Source organism: Leptodactylus fuscus, chromosome 9 (genome assembly GCF_031893055.1).
Source record: "Leptodactylus fuscus isolate aLepFus1 chromosome 9, aLepFus1.hap2, whole genome shotgun sequence".
Classification (NCBI taxonomy): domain Eukaryota; kingdom Metazoa; phylum Chordata; class Amphibia; order Anura; family Leptodactylidae; genus Leptodactylus; species Leptodactylus fuscus.
In genome coordinates, this window is record NC_134273.1 from 42,543,004 (window position 1) to 42,562,654 (window position 19,651).

General features: G+C 42.9%; 2 protein-coding genes across 2 annotated transcripts; both read right to left on the minus strand.

Moving 5' to 3' along the window:
* Positions 1 to 1,679: 1,679 nt before the first annotated feature.
* MIEF1 (mitochondrial elongation factor 1) lies at positions 1,680 to 8,881 on the minus strand. Its single transcript, XM_075286852.1, has 4 exons — positions 8,738 to 8,881; positions 7,016 to 7,196; positions 5,717 to 5,970; positions 1,680 to 3,909 (listed from the first exon to the last, which is right to left on the minus strand). The coding sequence occupies exons 1-4, from the start codon at positions 8,879 to 8,881 to the stop codon at positions 3,097 to 3,099; spliced, it is 1,392 nt and encodes a 463-aa protein (XP_075142953.1). The 3' UTR covers positions 1,680 to 3,096.
* A 392-nt stretch (positions 8,882 to 9,273) lies between these two features.
* Positions 9,274 to 12,028, minus strand: MIURF (mitochondrial elongation factor 1 upstream open reading frame). The gene is made up of 2 exons (XM_075286914.1): positions 11,915 to 12,028; positions 9,274 to 9,522 (listed from the first exon to the last, which is right to left on the minus strand). The coding sequence occupies exon 2, from the start codon at positions 9,484 to 9,486 to the stop codon at positions 9,274 to 9,276; it is 213 nt and encodes a 70-aa protein (XP_075143015.1). The 5' UTR covers positions 9,487 to 9,522; positions 11,915 to 12,028.
* Between the last annotated feature and the right edge of the window lie 7,623 nt (positions 12,029 to 19,651).

Consider the following 19,651-nt stretch of genomic DNA (forward strand, 5'->3'; position numbering starts at 1 on the left):
CACAGCACACAAAGTGGATTCACACTGTAAATATATCATACTAGGAGTGTCACATTCAACCAGATATCTAATACACAGTGTAAAGTCAAGACTGCTCAGCACCACTTCCTCAGAATTTAGCAATCTGACTAGATTATAGTCAGTGGATGGTTATCTAGCTGTTCTGATACCAGGCAACACATATGGCATAGGTGAAATTACTGCATCAGAAGATTTCAAGCTTCAAAAACATGGACAGGGTGCTGGTCACTGAGATAATCCAGAAAACTATATTAGACTTAAACCACACGTTAACTAGACAGGGATCATATATGTACAAGCTTACAGAAGAAAACATGGTTAATAGTCTGATCTATGTTACATATAACTTGTCATGTGAAAATTCTCTTTCTGCTTCTCCGACCAGTCATTTCAGGAACTATAAGGAACTTTTATCTCCACTGAGCAGATGGAGAAGAAATTAAACCAATATACATAGTGCAGTTCCCAATTGGAAAGCCAGAAGAAAAAAAACGAAAAAAGAGTTAACCCTTCTGCTGCCAGGATAGAATAAGTGCACAATGTTTTTGAGAATACATGCCATGGCCATGACATGCATAGAAGTGGGAGAAGAACAGCTGTGAGAGCACAAGGATTACAAGTGATAAGTACAATTCCCTCTGTTTTGTTCTTAACATGTGATTTCCATCAACCACGGCACATTACATTTCTGTTTATAAGGTGATGTCAAGTTTTTATATGCCTAAGACTCCAAAATAATTTGCACAATGCAATGTGATCTGGTACAAGACAGCACAGAGGGAGCGTTAGAGAAAAGGGACACTTCTCCCTGTCTGTGGGGTTGAGACATTTCATGTTTAGCAAAATTGCGCTTATGACAACATGAGCTTTACAAGGCTTTCAGTTACTTAATGTTATGTTGAAACACAAAATTAACCAGAGACAAGAATATGGCAATACTGAATTGGCAGTAAATTACACGGGACGGCTGAGTAAAGCTAAGAAAGCTGGCCAAGATGGTCATATGAATGGATTAGAAGCTATACAGATCTTCATATATGGTGCATGGATGAGAAAACGATCCTGAACACTGTGCTAGATAAACACTGTATAGCATGATCCTGCAGTAATGCTTTCTTCCCATCAATCTCCTACTACTAGCTTTGCATGCATTTGTAAGGTTGTCAGGAAGTAGGAATAAGATGAAAGAGGGCACAATTGCAGGTACAGGATCAGGCTACAAAGTTAGTTTAACTTCTTGCCATGAAGTCTACTGTGTACACAAAACTATTGGGATGTTTGGTGGAGACCATTTCTGTAAAGCTGTTTCACTGGTGCATTAAAAAAAATTGCTAAGATGGAGTCTGTCAGTATTGTAGAAAGAAGAAAAACGTCTCCACGGTCCGACTTTCATAAAATTTTACTTTTATTCCATGTTAAAGTTAAAAAATACAAAGTGGTGTACAAAAAGAGGGAAAGTACATGGTGAAAAAAGAATTAAAAACCGCATCTGACACGTTTCAGGATAAGTGATCCCTTAGTGATAGAATGGTCAAAAAACAGTTTTTTGGGATCATTTATCCTGAAACACGTCAGTTGCGGTTTTTAATTCTTTTTTTCACCATGTACTTTCCCACTTTTTGTACACCACTTTGTATTTTTTTAACTTTAACATGGAATTAAAGTTAAATTTTATGGAAGTCGGACCGTGGAGACGTTTTTCTTCTCTTTCTACAATACAAGAATGCAGCTTTGAAAAATCCCAAAGTATGGATCTCACACTCCGAAGACTTCCATAGTTATATGGTGAGTTGCAATCAAAACGCTATTTTTTTGTTCAAGGAGTCTGTCAGTAGTTCTGACTCTAAAAGGGCACAGAGAGCAGTGTAAACAAACTTAGGTTAATGGTCATGACCAAGAAATCCACAATTTAGCTTCCCCTGCTCAAGAGTTAGTGCCCAGGAGACAGCCCCTTCATGTACAGCGCACCATGTCATCTACACTGAATGCATTTCTAGTCTCAGATAGCTGTCAGCATCCAATAATAAAAGGCGTTAGAGCCATCTCTCAAAAGTAGAGGCCAGAAAAAGCTCATTGCTGAGAATCATGGGCATACTGCATATGACGAGGACACCTCCTGTATGCTGGGGGGGTGTCAAAGCCCCATGGCATTAAAAAGTGGATTTCAGTCAAATAACCTATCACCTCAGTTATGTTTACTTTGCTCTTCCTGGTCTCTATATAGCAATTTTGGCAGTCGTGAGGGTCAAAAATACTGACCACAGAGTAAATAGAGGAAAATTATAAACCTATTTCTCACCTGACATTTATGGGCAGACAGATCAGTTTAGGCCTAGTTACGCAGCGTGGTTACTAGTTACGTGGTTAATAATGATAATCTGCTCAATGTGAATCATACAAGCAATTCAAGTATTGTTTATCATTATTAATACATAAAACGTTAAATGTTCTCCTTGCATAAAGTTTATCATCTTGTTGGTTAGGCATGTTTGCAAACAATAAGTCACTTACTGGCAATTACTGTATGTGAACAGGCCTTTAGACGAATCACAGCACTATAGACTACTGCATATGCTACCTGCAACACAGGCAGGAATAGCCAAATTACTGACTATATTAAGTAGCCCGTGAAGAAGAACGTTTATACATACAGACAGCCAACCCAATATTGTAGAGGCATTACTATCCTGCGTCTGGAATATGTCCCGTCCTGGTAAGATACATTTACTGTCACAGAAAACATTACTGGAAGTGAATGAACAGTAACAGTGACTTCAACATTTCTATTCCAATCACTCCCATTAATGTTCCAAGTTACTGGCCGTTGTTTTCTACAGGAAATATTCAAAGACTCCATTTAAGTCCTTTTTTGATGTTTTGTTCTTGGCGAAAGACAATCGCATCCTGAGAAGTAAAGAAAAGGGAAAATAGATATAAAATCAAAGAAAGACTAAATGTCAAACCCAAAATAAAAGAATAAATTGCCCGGATAACCATGAAGGCCCTTTAGTAGATAGCGTTATTAAAACCATGTCACGTCTCCTCCTCTATATGATGAATTTGCTTGACACCGCCTCATTCTCCTGTCCTAAGAAGCACCTCTGGTTCCGATAAGGAGCAGTAAAGGAAATACCCCATTTCATCTACTTCATCTGGTGTAAGTTCAGAAAACAAGTTCACCTTGAGGTCCAAAGCAGAGGGTAAATTCCCAGTCTCTAAGTAACCAACGGTTTCTCGAAGTGCTTGAAGAAAGCGATCTGCTAGTGCACCCTGTGACCAGTCCTCCTCTTTTTCACAGAGATGAAGAAGTATGTTGGTGAGGTGGGAGGCTGTAAGATGAGACAGGGGTAAATTGTATCGACATATAGCCTTTAAAATTTTTAAGCATAGACATCGGCAACCAGAATCTTGTTGATCCCTTCCTATTAAAGCAGCGGTTTCTGCTCCACGCTGGCTTTGTCGCCACATGTTCCCGTATCGTGGTAGTCTGTGAGCTTTGGCAACGGCTGCACGGTCCCCAAGGGCAACTAAAGGCAGGAAATCTATGAAGAGCTTTCGATCCTCTTCATACTGAACCTCTAAGATGAGGCTTTCTGAGGGCACTACTGGTCGAATCACATAACCCAACATGCTGCCAATAGCTGGCCAGTTGATAGAACCAGCCACCACTTTCTCAAAAGTGGCTACCACAGCCTTGGGACAAAGGTAACCTCCCACCACACAGCGGTCCCAATAACTGGTCCCACGAGGAAAGTATTCAACATTCTCTCTACGCAGAAGGCAGAATCCTGGCAGATTTAGAATGGTTTCTTCTCCAGGGACACATGACCATAAATTATTTTCCACAGAGAGAGGTACCATGAGTTGTATGTGGTCTGCTCGAACAACCTGAAAATTAGAAACAATAAAGATGTTCTAATAAGAGTAAGGAATAGCATATCAAGACTGCTTACTAGGACCATTCCTCAAATTAAAGGGAGTCTGTCAGCAGTCAATTGGTTATAAACCTAATCCCAGTACCCTGTAAAGGTGTTTCTACAATTTCCAAATATGCTACAAATGTTATTCAGCTTCAGAGCCAAATTTTCATGTAATTCATTATTTATATGCAAATGATGATGTGGAAATGTCTTTGGTGGTGCGGCACTTCCAGGTGTTTTTCTGGGCTTTGGTCTTAGACATCCTGGGACAAAGCACTAAACAGCCACTATGAAGTTAACAAGCTGGAATTTAGGGTCCCAAACATTTGTACCCTACAACCTCTTATCGCTAATATCTTTAGCAGTCTAAAGTTGAAGATTCCCAATGTCTGATGAGATAAGTCCAGTAGGACCCTGGTGAGAGTGCATTGTGTGATGTGAAGCAGAGAACACTATACCCCCCGTTTACTTCTGGCACATGATGAGAGATGCAAAGCATACCGACCTTGGCACGCTTCTGCTCAGTATGCATACACCATAGTCATCTCATAGGATACTAGAAACCTTCCACTTTTGACTGCTAGGAATACGGGCAGCGAACAGTTGCAGAGATTTTGCAACCTAAACCCAAGCTGCGTAATGGCATGCTGGAGGTTTAGGTTCCCAAAAAGACTGACCGCTTCCTTTTTAGTAGTAAGGAACACTTGAGAATCAGGTATTACGAGAACTACCCTTGGATTCCCATAACACCAATGCAGGTGCAGGCAGTGGACAATGGGCATTTTCACACTACAATGGCTGGGTTTCCATAAAGTTTTCAAAACAAGGCCTTGGTGCACCCAGTATGTACCAAAAACAATGCTGACAAGACTGGCAGCAACAGCACACCGATGTCAATGCCGTTTGGCTGCAGTTTCAATGCTACATGGAGCTTTGGTGAGCAGAAGGGCTACTGAAATAAAAGTCAATCAGGCTTCCTTTCAAGTCCCATTATATACCGCTAGAAAGCTGACAGTGCGGTTATTACAGCTCAGCAGCATAACTGAACTGGGAGTTGACAAATGCTCCCAATAGAACTTTCCATAGACTTGTACTGTCAGGGGTGGGGGTGAGCATTCCTTACAGCCCATTATTCCGGCAAAGCTGACTGTGCACTGGATACATAATCAGCTTTATAGCAGTATATTATACTGCTGGTGTCAGAGGACATGAAAGCTCCTCTTTAAAATTCCCAGCCAGAGACCTAACTTGAAGCTTCTGGAACCCACTACAAAATCTGTAATAGGGAGCCTACATGCCCTTTAGAATAGTGGCATATTTTATTTGGCAATGGGGTCTCCACAGGGTCCTGTAGTGACTGCTACTACTGCACTCCATATACCTAACACACCTGTTCCCGGCTATTATATACAAAAACCAACAAACAAGAAAATCACTGTATATAAACAGCATGCAGCTAGCGCCCTCTAGTGGCAGTTATACCTTTAAAGATAAAGGCCAAATATTAAAGGTCAAAGAGATTCAGTAACTTGACGGAGTCCAGGCTGACCCAGGATACTAAGAACCAACAGGAATGGAGTCAGTGACTGGGACTGCAAGGCCAAAAGGTATGTCCAGTTCTTTTTTACGGGGTGTCCTTAGACATACACATCTAGCTGGACAGTAAACTGGTAGAATTATGCAAGGATGGAAAGGAAGCCCTGCAAAAGGGAATGCTCAATGGCTGCTTTACATATTACCTGGAAATGTGGCAATAACTTCAGCAAAAAAGTTACCTGTAAATCATCGTACAAGCTTCCGCTCAGGTGCATGTCTCTGAGGGGCATGTCTGGAAACTTGCTGTGTATGAAGTTGCGTAGTTCAGCACAGATGTCTATAGCAGCCTGCTTGGCACTGCTCTGCTCTGCAGGTGGAATGGCAACGTACTTCTTGTAATAAGTAAAGAGCTTCTCCTGAAGTGATAATTTCAAGCGCGTCTTCTTTAAATCCGACTGGGACTTGCGACTTGGGGGTTTGGGCCGAACGGATTCTGCAGAAAAAAAGTTTTATTATTGTTTTTCACAACATATTCTGCACATTGTGTCACATAAAATTGCTATGGCACCAAGGACAGAGATTTCAGCTTTACATGCATCTCTCTCTTGATCAGTGACACTCAAAATACATTTATGTCAAACATTGGTGCATATGGATTCAAAGTAGGGTTTGGGCAATAAATCGAAATATAACAAAAAAATCAGCAAGGATAATTGACATGATTTTGTTCATGTCGATTGCTACAAAATTTACAAATTTCCACCTGCAATTTAGTTCAGACCAAACACATCCAAACTAAAACTGCTATTGTATTCTGGGGTCTGAACATATAACGAGCAGAGAAAGTGATCAAACAAACAGTGTTACTCAACTCTCCTAGAATCCTGCAAGACTCCCTTCAGGTTGTTGTTTCCGGGTCTTCTGACTGTCGTCAGGGCCTGCTGAAGCCTGTGATTGGACCTCAGTGAATCGTTTGGCATCATGACACTTACACGCAAACGTCACAAAGCTGCATGTTCCGTGTGCCCGCTGAGGCCTAACCATGGTCCCTGACCACAGTCAGTCAGAAGACTGGAGAACAGCAGGGAGTAGCACCAAGGCCCAGGAGAGGCGAGTAACACTGATCAGTATATACAAGTATAACAGCAGTTCTACTTTGTCCATGTTCGGGCAAACCTCACAAGATAAAACTCATGAGGTTTGCCCATAACATACTGATTCTGAAAGAGGGCACAGTTTAAAAGGGCCATGACCTAAATAATTGCCATTAATCAGAATGGAGATAAAATGCCCGAATAATCATTATTTTGATTTAGGTCATAATTGCCCCACTCCAATTGAAAGCGGTGTGCTTTTTTTTTTGCAGGAGAGAGGAACACGTATGAATTTATTACCTGCTTATTTATTTTATTACATTTATCTTACAAAAATGATGTACATGTTGGCAAGGGAACACATTAAATTATTAGGACATTTTCGGAGGGTTTTGTTCCCTGCATGGACTGAAGAGGTCAGCGGTTTTTATAATGGTTGCCTACCTTGTTCAAATACTGAACTATCAGTTGGAAGTGTCTGCAGGCTGCGACTCACAGAGGTCTTCATATCTTTGTTCAACAATCTTGTGGATGAGCCCAACCAGCTTGGTTCCTCCCAGCTCCGCTTACCAGAAGGACTAGATCGAGATGGACTAGCAGGAGCACTAATAGCTCGATCATACATCTAAACAAATTGGAGGAGACTCGCATTAGTTTGTTAGTACCGCACGGACCGTGCATCAGTTCTTCTTCAGTGACAATGTGCTGATAAAATACAAGATTATTTGGTCTGTGCTAGGGAGCTAAATGGTATGATCAACAAATGAGGCAAACCAATCAACAAAACAACTTACGTGGATGATGGATACCTTATTTGTGCAGGAAAGTTTCATTTGCATTACCAGCAGTAAATATGACTGAAGTTGGTAGTATGATGTGTTACGTGAGAAATTTCTCTGCCATAACACATTGGAGTAGATACACCAATTATTTATCATCTCTCATCAAAAGTGGTAATATTCACCTTACTAATGCCCTGTGACACATGGGTAGACTTTTCTCTGGTCTCTTGCTAGTCTCTGTTTATCAGGGTCCAGCAAGGGTATGGCAGGTTGATATGTGAGTGCTGCATCTGCAAAGGGATGACAACACTGCTTTTATCTCTGCAGTCAGTGATTGGCTGCCACAGTCACATGTCTTGTCAACTCAACATGGAAGTGGGTGAACAGAGAAAGATGAGACCAAGGAAGAGTCAGAATAGCAGCATGGGTTTGGTAAGGTCAGTATTACCATTTTAAATTTGTTGAAACCACTCAGCTGTTTACAAACCTATCAAGAGGTTGGGAAACCCCATTTAGGTTAAAGACACGAATTGCAGAAAAGCTGCGTTTTTTGTTTCAGATTTTATAGCGTTTCTGAGCCAAAGTCAGGCCTAAAATGGAATAAAAAAGAAGCTCTTAGGCTGGGGCCCCACGGGACGTAAACACTGCGATTTGCCCGCAGCGGAGACACTGCGGGAAAAAACGTGGCGTTTTACAGTGCAAGCAAAGGGGGTGGGATTCATGCAAATCCCAAGTCCACTTTGCGGACACACTGCGATTTGCAAAGCCGTTGCAGCTTTGCAAATTGCAGCATGTCAATTATATCTACGGAAACTCCGGTGGCTTTCCCGTGTATATAATGGGAAGAGAAAGTCCGCAGAGGAAAACACTGTGTACTTTCTCTTCAAAGCGCTGCAGAAAGAACCGCAATGCGATCACGCAGCAGTTCTTTCCGCAGCGCTTTAGCCCCGCGATTACGGCTTGTGGGGTCTAAGCTTTATACTGCTCCCTTCTTCTAAACTCCTGGCTTTAAAATGCAGTGATATGTGCAAAAAACAAAACAAAAAAAACAACAAAACACAAACAAAACACAAAAATTTAGCTTTTCCACATTGTGTCGATTAAGCCTTAAAGGGTTTGGCCAGTCTTTTTTATTTTTTTCAAATTTAGGTGACCGAACCACCCTGGGAGGCACTGGATCACCAGGGACAGGTATTTATATGTCCGTCCCACACCCCTCCCCCACCTTATTAAAAGCAAAAAGAATATTAAAAAACAAAACAAAAAAAAAAACCCACACATTAGCCTGGACAACCACTTTAATGTTCTTTTTGAGTTATTGTATAGAAATCACTGTAGTAGAACTCTTCTAAAAAGTTAACATTTTTATCCTTCTTATACATACCCGCTTCACTGCAAGGGTTGCTATTCCTAGCATTGCAGCTCCGCCAACTCCAAGCACCAGTCGGGCATTGGATAGTACAAAATCTATAGCAGTACCAATGCCATTGTCATCTTTTTTTCCTTTCTTCTCTCCAGCCCCTGCCATGTTTCCTGTAAGAGAAGACAAGAGATTGGGAGGGGAACTATAAATGATGTTCCAGTCAGTAAAAACCCAATCCTTTGAGTAAACTGAAGCATCTGACAAGTAAACACTATGAGTTATTAAGGGCTCTTACGTTTCACCATACTGCATACCTTACTGTCAGGGTGCCATCGGAGCTTTCATGTAAGGGAGGTTATATAATAAGTAGTTTAACTAAGGTCAAGAAGCCATATTCTATTAAATAATAACCTATCACAAGGGCTGTGTAAATGTTTGAACCTGAAGTGATCACTGTTAACAAGACAATCAGCCACAATTGCTTAGTAAATATCATAGATGTGAAATATCCAGGACGTTTACCTGTAGACGACAGAAAAATGTCGATGACCAGTCTTTTACACCAACCCTCCCAGTTTGGTACTCAGGAAAACCTGTCCTTTCTCCAGTTGTTTCTCTCTGTCTTCCTGCTTTGTGAGGCTCTGATTTTTTCTAAATTCTCTGCGCACATATGAAGCGTAGTAGTCACGATCAGTAAACTGTAACTTGCGCCCTTGACGCAGGAGGGCACGATACAGAGTCAAAACTGCCTCACGAGACCAGCCTGCCATGGCAGGTATGGAAGGAGAAGAGATGGTCCAGCCAGTCTATGGAGAAAAAAGACAAAAAAAAACAAATGAAAGCATAAAACACACTATTATGGAAGGAGGTTACATAATGATTTATCACATGTGCGCTACTCTAAACTTTATATTTTAATACTGTATTTATTCACAATCTTAAGGTGGATTCACAACGGACGGATACCAGGCGTCTAATATACTCCCTTTAAAAAAAAAAGTATATCTACCCATATGCCTGGGGTGACCGCCCCAGGCACATTTTCTGATTTCCTGGTAACGTCCCATTTCGCTCTTTCCAGAGATGGGAGGCCACCAGTACTCGCCTGTCTCACCCCCCATACTCACTGACGCTCACCGCTGACTTCCTCTCCACTCGTCGCTTCCATCACAAGTAAGCCGGAGCCTGGGCAATAAAACGCCAACACAAGCAAAAAGTAGCAGCGAGCAATTGTGGCTTCTGCCGGTGATCTATTGCGCAGGCACCAGTTCCATATCTCGGGAGCGGGAAGAAGAGGGGACAGTGGCACCCCAAAGTCATCTCCATGACGAGAAGACAGCTATAGGTATATAGCTATACCTCCATCTGTGGTCAGGTAAATGGGTGTTATCCTCTGGTCAATCAGGAATAACGTTTAAAGCGGTTGTACCACTACAAACACCCCTCCCCCTTCCCGCCACCTACCTACTAGACAGGGATAAGTCTGATCTCTGGGAAGGGGGTGGGGGTCATCAAACCACCGGAACTCTCAGTGATCACAAGAACAGGGACCTGCAGGTTCTCCTACGTGCTCTATATGACTGAAGCAGTGATATCCACCACTTCTATGGGGCTGACTGAGATCTTTGTCCCACATTCACATAAAGCACTCAGTAGAAGATATGGGGCTCTGTTCTCCTGATGATTGGGGTGCCGCAGTAGTCAGACACTTATTCTCTATTCTGTGGAGTGGAAAAACCCATCCTGAAAGGAGTCAGTCAAAGGGCTGCTTCAGACATGGTCAAATTTTTCCACTGTGAATCTGCAGCACATTCTTCATGTTGGGGTTGGACTAAGCAGTAACTTGTGGACATGCAACACTAACATCACAACTATTGTGCTACTACAATGAATAGTAGTGAATGTAGTCAGAAAATACAGCAGGTCGCAATGTGAATACATTTACTATCATTAGGTGAGATGTAGAAGCCTCACACCACCAGCCTATGTTGTGCGATTGCACTTTGCTGTGAAGTTCTACACTAACATGTTGACTTGACCCACAGCAGAAAACTCAATCTACTGTACAGTAAATGGTCTGTGATTTTCAATGCAAAATCTGAAATAAATATCTACAACAAATCAGCCAAGTGAGTGGCTAATGACAAATCCATTTTCTTATACAGTATCTGGGATTTCTGGAGGCCTCCAGTTTAAGACAGTCATCTGTAAGACAGAACAGAAAGCATCCACAAATGTCTCTCTCCCTCTCGTGTCCGTGTTACACTGACTGCTGGAAGACCAACCTAAAAATAAAGCAGAAGCAAACCTGTTGGATTTTGTTATTAAGATTAGATCTGGCACACAACAATCTATACTGCCCTGTGCCCTGGGATGGAGACACCAAACAGAACCCAGGCGTAGTTGTGACCCCGGCCTTACTGTAGTGGCAAAGATGTCATGGCATAAACCTGAGGCTGACAGCCTGGACCGACAATCCTGACCATATAAAGGCACAGCTAACACTAGCATTTGGTTGTTCTGTCCACCAGGTCCAATTGGGTACCCAAAAAACGGAAACCCTATCCGCTTAACAATGTGGTTACATCCACCAGGATCCCACTGATTTTATATGAGAGCGTGGGAGAGAAAAGGCCTCCTTGCATGAATTTTCTCTCCACCAATTTTAAGCGGAATCTGAGACAGAGTGCTGGAACATGTGTGAACATAGTCGAAGGGTCTCTTCACATTGTCATTGGCAGTTTTGATAGACCATTATCAGTCAATAGGATGCATTACAGATCTGGCAGGCAGAAGACGCCTTGCAGTGTGAACAGGGCCAAAGAGCTCATTCCATACACATGTAATAGCCCGGAGAACTGGAGACAAGATTAAGTTGTGACCATGGGGCTGGGCTTTATCTTCTCTGCCCATTTGTTGTAGACTACAAAGGCTGATAACAGGGAACAACAACTTACAGCACATGGTACAGCACCTAGATCCCTTCTACCTAATCTAACACCTCCCTGTGTCCTGGTATCTCTACATGACACCTATGCCAGGCAGGGACCACTAACTGCCCGCATTACTATGTCACTACATGTAAGTGTTCACGTTACACAGAACAGTACACCGCCACGGCTCACGTGTGCGCTCACCCTCCACTGACCCCGCCGTCTTTAGGGAACATCCCTTTGGCTGTCCAATATTACACTTTACCTCTCAGGGTCGCCGGTAATATGTCTGAACTTCCGGTATCCAGAGGGTGGTGATGCACTTCCGGCTAGCTCAACCATAGAGCGAAGAGAACGCCGCTCGTAGTCAGGAGACGGAATGCGGAGCGTCACTAGCGCAGTGCATGGCGGGAGTCACGTGAGCTCCTGAATGCGCAGACTCTGATAGCTGGTGGGGGCTTAGGAGTGATCTGCGCATACACATGTGTAGAGTAATGTACAGAGCCAGGTGTGGCTAGAGCAGCGCTGGGCATGCGCCATATGTACATACTGCTGTGGCGCGCACTGTATACTGTGTACATGTACCTCACCTGAAGCCAGGACATTCATAGACAGATAAAAGCGCCCTCAGTGATGACGTATAGTCTCAGCCAAGTGCTGTACAGTGCAAGTGTCATATAGGAGAGCCCTTAGCCTATACAATATGTAGCTATATGTCTTTGTGGAGAATTAGCAATACATGTGCACAGGCGTCCCCTAGTGGTGGAGGCTGCCTGGTATGTGATGGGTGAGACTCCCAGGTGAACAAGGTTTAGGGTCACTTAAAGGGGTTTAGTCTATATGCACACGGCCATATGCAGTCTGCGCGTCACAGATTGGTGTCCTGTGTCATCTGTAGTTTTCACTGACCCATACATTGAAAATGAATTGACAGAGCCAGAAATATAGTCAGGTATAGTCCGGTATAGGACCTACTCCATGTTTTGTGGCTCTTCAATTCAGCCTGAACACACAGCCCCAAAACCTACAGCTGTGTGTATGGGTCTGTACTTTTATCTGCAATTGTGGATACAATTCCAGCCGTTTGCATGAGGCCTTATACTTACTTTTCCTGGGTTCTATTGTGAGCGAACCACAGAATTCCAAGTCACATGATCAGAACCAGAACAGGGCTCGAAGTTTCTCCACTTCCCCTACTGTGTCCACGCTTAGTTAGTTACCTGTATTATGAAGCTGGCTTTATAATTGTATTGTTGGCACTGGTCTCCAGGACGCTAAGTAAGTAAAATGCCGATTAATCTCAGCTGTATATTATTACTGGGTGTGAGGTTTTTCTGATAGCTGAAATTAATCAGTGTTTCATATACTGAGAAGTGAACACAATGGTGGTCCAAGGACTGGAGATGGCTATAGCTGCATTGGCACATTGTGTGACACCATCCTAATGATGAGTTCCAATCACATGACCTTCCCTGGAGAATCTCGTAAGTCCTGAGCCCCACGTGGCGGAGACATTTCAGTGAGAAAAAGGCCTTGGTCAAAACCACAGCGGTTTACAGTGGATGTGATGGTAGTGAAGCAGCATATTAATTATATACTTATGGAAATGTTGGCAGTTTTCCTATAGGTATACTTTAAAGGGGCTCTATCATTGGGAAAAGTCATTTTTAACTAATCACATCCTTGCACAGCCTTTAGAAAGGCTATTCCACACCTACCTTTAGTATGTAAATTACCTCAGTGGTTTTTTAATAAGTCAGTTTTTATTCATATGCTAATTAGCTTCCAGCCAGCACAGGAAGTTCCCAGCAGCACTCCTCTCTGCTAGTCTTTCCTATCTGTGTGTGCAAACAGGAAGGCATCAGCAACCTGTACTGTACACATACATAGGAAAGAATAGCAAAGAGGAGTGGACGATGAGACTTCTGGGGTGCACCAAGAGGCTAATTAGCATATGAATAAAAATGGGCTAATTCAAAAACCACTGAGGCGATTTACATACAAGAGGTAGGTGTGGAATAGACTTTCTAAAGTCTTAGTGCTTAGTTAAAAATGACTTTTCCCAATGATAGAGACCCTTTAAGCAGAAAGTCTGCAGAGGAAAATTTGCAGACTTTCTGTAACAAAAAAACAAAAAACAGTTTGTAGAAAAACCATGATGCGTTTCTGCCGCAGTTTTTCCTGCATCAATTTTTTTGTCTGTGGCTCGGTAAGGGCTCGTTCACATCTGCGCCAATACTCCGTTCTGCAGGTTTCCGTTTCCTGCACAAAACAGGGGCAGGAGACGGAAACTTGCCGGCATGTATCCGGCCGTGATCGCTGGTGAGCGTTTTATGCTCTCCGCAGCTAAACCGATTTTCTTTAACCGGACACAGAGTCAGACATGCAGTACTCTGTGTCCGGTTTAAAAAAACAAACAAAAAAAAAACGGTTTCGCCACGGAGAGCATAAAACTAGAGATGAGCAAGTACTATTCGGATCAGCCGATCCGAACAACACGCTCACATAGAAATGAATGGACATAGCCGGCACGCAGGGGGTTAAGCGGCTGGCCGCCGTCAAAGCGGAAGTACCAGGTGCATCCATTCATTTCTATGGAGCGTGCTGTTCGGATCGGCTGATCCGAACAGTACTCGCTCATCTCTACATAAAACGCTTACTGGCGCTAACGGCTGGACTCGGCATGACAGGTTTCCATCTTCTATATGCAGAAGGCAGAAACCTGAAAACGGAGTTCAGGCGCTGATGTGAACCCAGTGTAAGGCCCCATGTTGTGGAAAAGCTGCTTTTTTTTGTTGCAGGTTTTTCTGTGTTTATTTGAGCCAGACCCAGGAACAACTACAAAAGGACTGGGAAATATAAAGGAAGCTTTTATACTTCTCCATTCTGCTTAAAGGGGCCCTATCAGCAAAATTATGCTGTATGAGCCCCACATATGTGTGAATAGCCTTTAAAAAGGTTATTTAGGCACCGCTAATATTATTTTAACCCCTCCTCCGTTTTAAAATAAAACCATAAAAACATATATGTAAATCATACCTATTGTGCATGCTGGGCGGTAATGCACTGTCCGACGTCATCTTCTGGCACGCTTTCCTCTTCTTTCGGCGACACCCTTCGGTCCTGGCTCTTCCCCGGCTTCATCATCCTCTTTTTCCGGCAGGATTGTTTCAAATCCGGCACGTGCGTAGTAGAACTGTGCAGGCGCCGGCTCCATTTTTCTCAATGGCAGTTCGCGAGCGTACTGCTCATGCACAGTACGCTCGCGTAGTTCTAAGGGGAACTGAGCATGCTCAGTATCCCATTGAGAAAAATGGCACCGGAGCCTGGCGGAAGAAGAGGACGATGAAGCTGAGGAAGAGCCAGGATCGGAGGGCATTGCCGAAAGAAGAGGAAGGCGTGCTAGAAGATGACGTCGGACCGTGCATGACCGCCCAGCGTGCACGATAGGTATGATTTACATATATGTTTTTATGGTTTTATTTTAAAACGGGGGAGTGGTTAAAATAACATTAGCAGTGCGCGAATAGCCTTTTTAAAGGCTATTCACACATATGTGGGGCTCATACAGCATAATTTTGCTTATAGAGCCCCTTTAAGGCACGCCTGGCTTTGCCTAAAAAAAAAAAATTGCAGCAAAATCTGCAACAAAATAAGCCGTTTTTTCTCATATTGGGGCCTTAGCCTAAAGGGTTTTCCAGGCTAAATAATGGATGACCTATCCTTATAATAGGTTATCAGTTAAAGGTGAGCATGAATTTGACACCTGGATTCCCAGTTGATCAGCTGTTTGAAGAAGCTGTAGTGTTTGGGTGAGCACTGTAGCCACTTTAGTACTTGCCAAGTGCTGTACATTTGTATAGCAGCTGTGCTTGGTATTTCAGGTCTGGATGTGTGACCGTTGAATGTGATGTCACATGGCCTGTGAAGCTTTGCCGAGAGAGCACTGCAGCTGCTTAATACAGGTTAGACAATTGAATCCTGGGTGGCAGATCCCCATAATTACATTTCTGCTTCAATTATACATATACAGAAAATGGCAGCATTTCCATAAGTATAATTGACATGCTACGATTTACAAAAACGTGACTGTTTTTGAAAACACAACATGTCCACTGCGGATATTTTTCTGCAATGTGTGGATGTGATTAGCCAGAATCCCATCCACTTAGCAGTTTTTTGTATGTAGCTGTATTTTCACTACAGCAAAATCGTGGCATTTACACTACAAGGGCCCAGGCCTCAATGGGACCAATCAGATAACTTTGTGACTCTAGGGGTGCTGTTACTCCTACAACATAAAATGAATGATATTGGGTTTACACTGCACCTTTCTTTCTCCTGTAGAATTGCATTCAGTTTTTCATTGCATTTATGAGTAGCGCATTTCTACTAGGCCAGTAAACCAGAGGGTTTTAATTTAATGGCTGTTCACATACAAGTGAGATCTATAGTAACCAGTTTTAGTTAAAAAAGTAAAAAAGCTGCTTGTAAACTATAAATTGTACTCATTTGCAGACTGGTTAGATTTTTAAAGGGAATTTGTGAGCACAATTATAGCACCCACACCAACCACAGTGGTGCGGTTCTGCAATGGTGTCCTTATGAAGTTTGAGTGATGCTGCCATCCTTCAGAAATTATATGGTAATAAATATTCAGATTGGCTTCTTGAAGTCAAGAGAGTGGAGAGCTAGCCGAAGAAGCCAGCTTTGCACTCCCCTTTTACTATAATTGACATCCTTCATCCTTTTTACTTCTCTGACATCTCTGCAGCGGTCCCAGTGTACTCCCAGGATGGCAGGATCGTTCAGGTTTTATCAGGACACCATTGTAGAAGACCTGCCATGCCCTGTCAGGTACTATACTCAGTTCAGGTGCTGACACGTTCCCTTTGATGTATCTATTCACACGTCGACTGTTTTAACTGTCCACGTGAACAATCCAAGAGAAAATAGAACAAGCTATTTCACAGCCTGATTTCATGGATCCCTCAATAGACTTATGTCAATGAAGGATCAGTGAAAACAGATTACCTTAAGGTGAACGCTTTTACACTTTTGTGTGCTTTTTTATGGATGAGTGACCACATATGCACATGTGTGTGTTTCAGCTGTGAAACTTGGTCTGTGTATTGGCCTGATTTATCTCCTGACAGTGGCGTAACTAGGAGTGGCAGGGTACTTTTGACATGCGCCCCCCCCCCCCCCCCCGGATTCCTGTGCTCTCTATTATGCCCCATAGTGGCACCTGTACACACTATTATGCCTCATGGTGGCCTCTTCACCCAGTATTATGCCCCATAGTGGCCCCTACACACACTATTATGTCCCATAGTGGCCCCTACACACACTATTATGCCCCACTGTGGACACCCATGAACAATAATCGGAGACTGAAGGGGGTGCCAACATAAAAAACAATGTTACTTACCAATACCAAGCTCTGCTGCAATCCTCAGTGGTGTCAGCCATCTTCACTGACGTCCGGGATGTCACATGACCTGGGACTCAGGCCCAGGTCATGTGACGTCAGGGAGAGTCACAGAAGTAGGCCCGAACCTGCCCGGAGAGGTAAGTAAGACAGTTTTTTTATGTTACCTTACCTCCCCTGGAACTCCGATCATTATACTTGGGGGTCTGAAAAGACCCCTGAGTATAATAATGATGTTTGTGGGGCTAGTGGCGTCACTTACCGATCTCGGCATCTGCCGGAAAAGGTAAGTAAATAGGGCCTGTTACTCCAGCTGGTAATGGCCTATTAAGAAAAGAAAAAAAATGCAGCGGTAGCAGCTGTTGCTGGGCCCCTAATGTCCCGGGCCCTGTGGCAGCCGCTACCCCTACTACCCCAGTACTTACGCCATTGCTTCCTGATAAGTATGCCAGGAGAGGGACTCCTGGCATAATAGTTATCTATGATGTTAGGAGTCCATGCTGTACTGATTACAGTACATGCCAGTATGTCACTGGGAGTTAGGGGTTCCTGTTGGCATAGGGAGTCTCTCTCCCAGCATATTGATCAGGCTGGTAAATGCACCAACATACCGACTGAGTTTCACAGCTATGATTGCGCTTTGTGTGAGACTGGGTTAACACAGCTGCATGCGGGTTTTAATTAAAGTAATGCCTAGCACACGTTTCTATACATGTCACCTGAATGGTAATGGGGATTGAATTGAAAACCTCTGGTATACTGGCATAGGAGAAGTGTGATGTTCATAAGGCTGAGTTCAGACGGAGTTTTTTGGTCAGAATTTTGAATCAGAATCCCAAAAACTGCTCCCATTCAGCCGCGGACGTCCGCCTGAAGACACTCCTGACTAGGCCCATTCATTTGAGCCTCATCTGGAACGGAGTGCCGCAACTGGATGCCAGTGCACTGCACTGGTATCCATTCTCAGCTACCGTTTTTTTGGTCCGGAATCTGAGGAGGCCTCTGTCTCAAATTCCGGACCAAAAAACTCCGTCTGAACTCAGCCTAACTGTAATAAAGTACTCACTGAAGGGGTGTCACTCAGAGTCTAATAAATCACTGAAAGAGTAACTAAAATATAACTTTTAATAAATATATTTAAAACGGGTTCACAAATTCTTAAGTCCAATAAATCTACAGTGTGAAACGGATAAAGCTATTGGCGATGTGCCTGCGGTATGATAAATTAATCACCATCAATTAACAGACTAATCTTGTTCCCTGTTCACACTGTCTATAAAAAGACCCCTAAATAAACACATGGAGTCTATGAACTGTCTAGAGCCTATAATGTTCTAGGCAACTAGCGCTATGGCCGGGATTTACCAGGAAAAAGCTTAGTGAGACCAGATAGCTAAGGTTCCGTAAACTGAATCCCCCGTATAGGAGGTGGTGGGGGATTCAGTTTACTGGAACATCTAGTAGCGGGGGGACCTTAGCTAGATTTATTGGACTTAAGAATTTGTGAACCCGTTTTAAAATTTGTTTTATTAAAAGTTATATTTTAGTTACTCTTTCAGTGATTTAACGGTAATAAAAGGTGGTGTTCCAGAGGTCCTCTGAGTTTTCTGACCTTTTCTCTTGATTTAGAGTCAGCCCTTATTTCCCTGATCCCTCCATTTGGAAGTTGGCTCTACAGCCCTACTGCTGTCCTTCTACTCCCTTCCCTCTCTCCCACATGTTTCTACCCTTGTCTATTGGCTTTGTTTTGTCCTCCTCCCTAGTCTGTTGATCCCTTGGCCCATGTTTTATTACCGTCCGTATTATAGTTGGATGTATAGTGGCGGTCGCTTCTCTTGTGGATCTCTCATTCCCTACACTTTACTGACACATTGGGTCCTTGGACTCCACCTGCTTTACTGGCCTTTTTATTCCCAGTTTTGCCTCCTGTATTTCCTTATTATGCATAAGTGGACTTTATGGTGGTTTGTACTTCTATTTACTTTTCGATGCCATATGCCTCAGTTTACACTTTTATATCGCCTGTTTACTTTTTCCTCAATTTCTTTTTCCTTTTGTTTACTTTTATCAATAAAAATTAATTAAACATATCTAATTAGAAAGTGTACATGCAGTAGTTCTTTAGTGGAAGGTTACCATGTAAACCCAGCCTAATAGCACCCTAAATCACCAAGAGCTATGCTTACCTAACAATGAATGCTTCTGGCACATTGCTGCAAAGAAGCCAAGCAATACAGCTCAACTTCACTGCACATATGTAGGACAATGGGTATGTACACAGTGAAGTTGAAGTGTACTACAACATCTTAAAGGGGCTTTTCAGGATAAAGAGAAAACCAAGAGGTGGTATAAAATGAAGTAATACCTACATCAGTTCCTCCATTCAGGTAGTGCATCACCCATTACTTCTGGTGCCAGGACTTACCGAATCAGAATTGCTGAGGCTTGCTTGATCACTGCACTCGGTAACTTTTCTCGGTTCCTTTTTGGTCTACCTGTGATGTATCAGTAAACTACACAGGAACTTTGAATGCAAAGTCATTACAATATTGAAAGTAATGGTTGTGGATG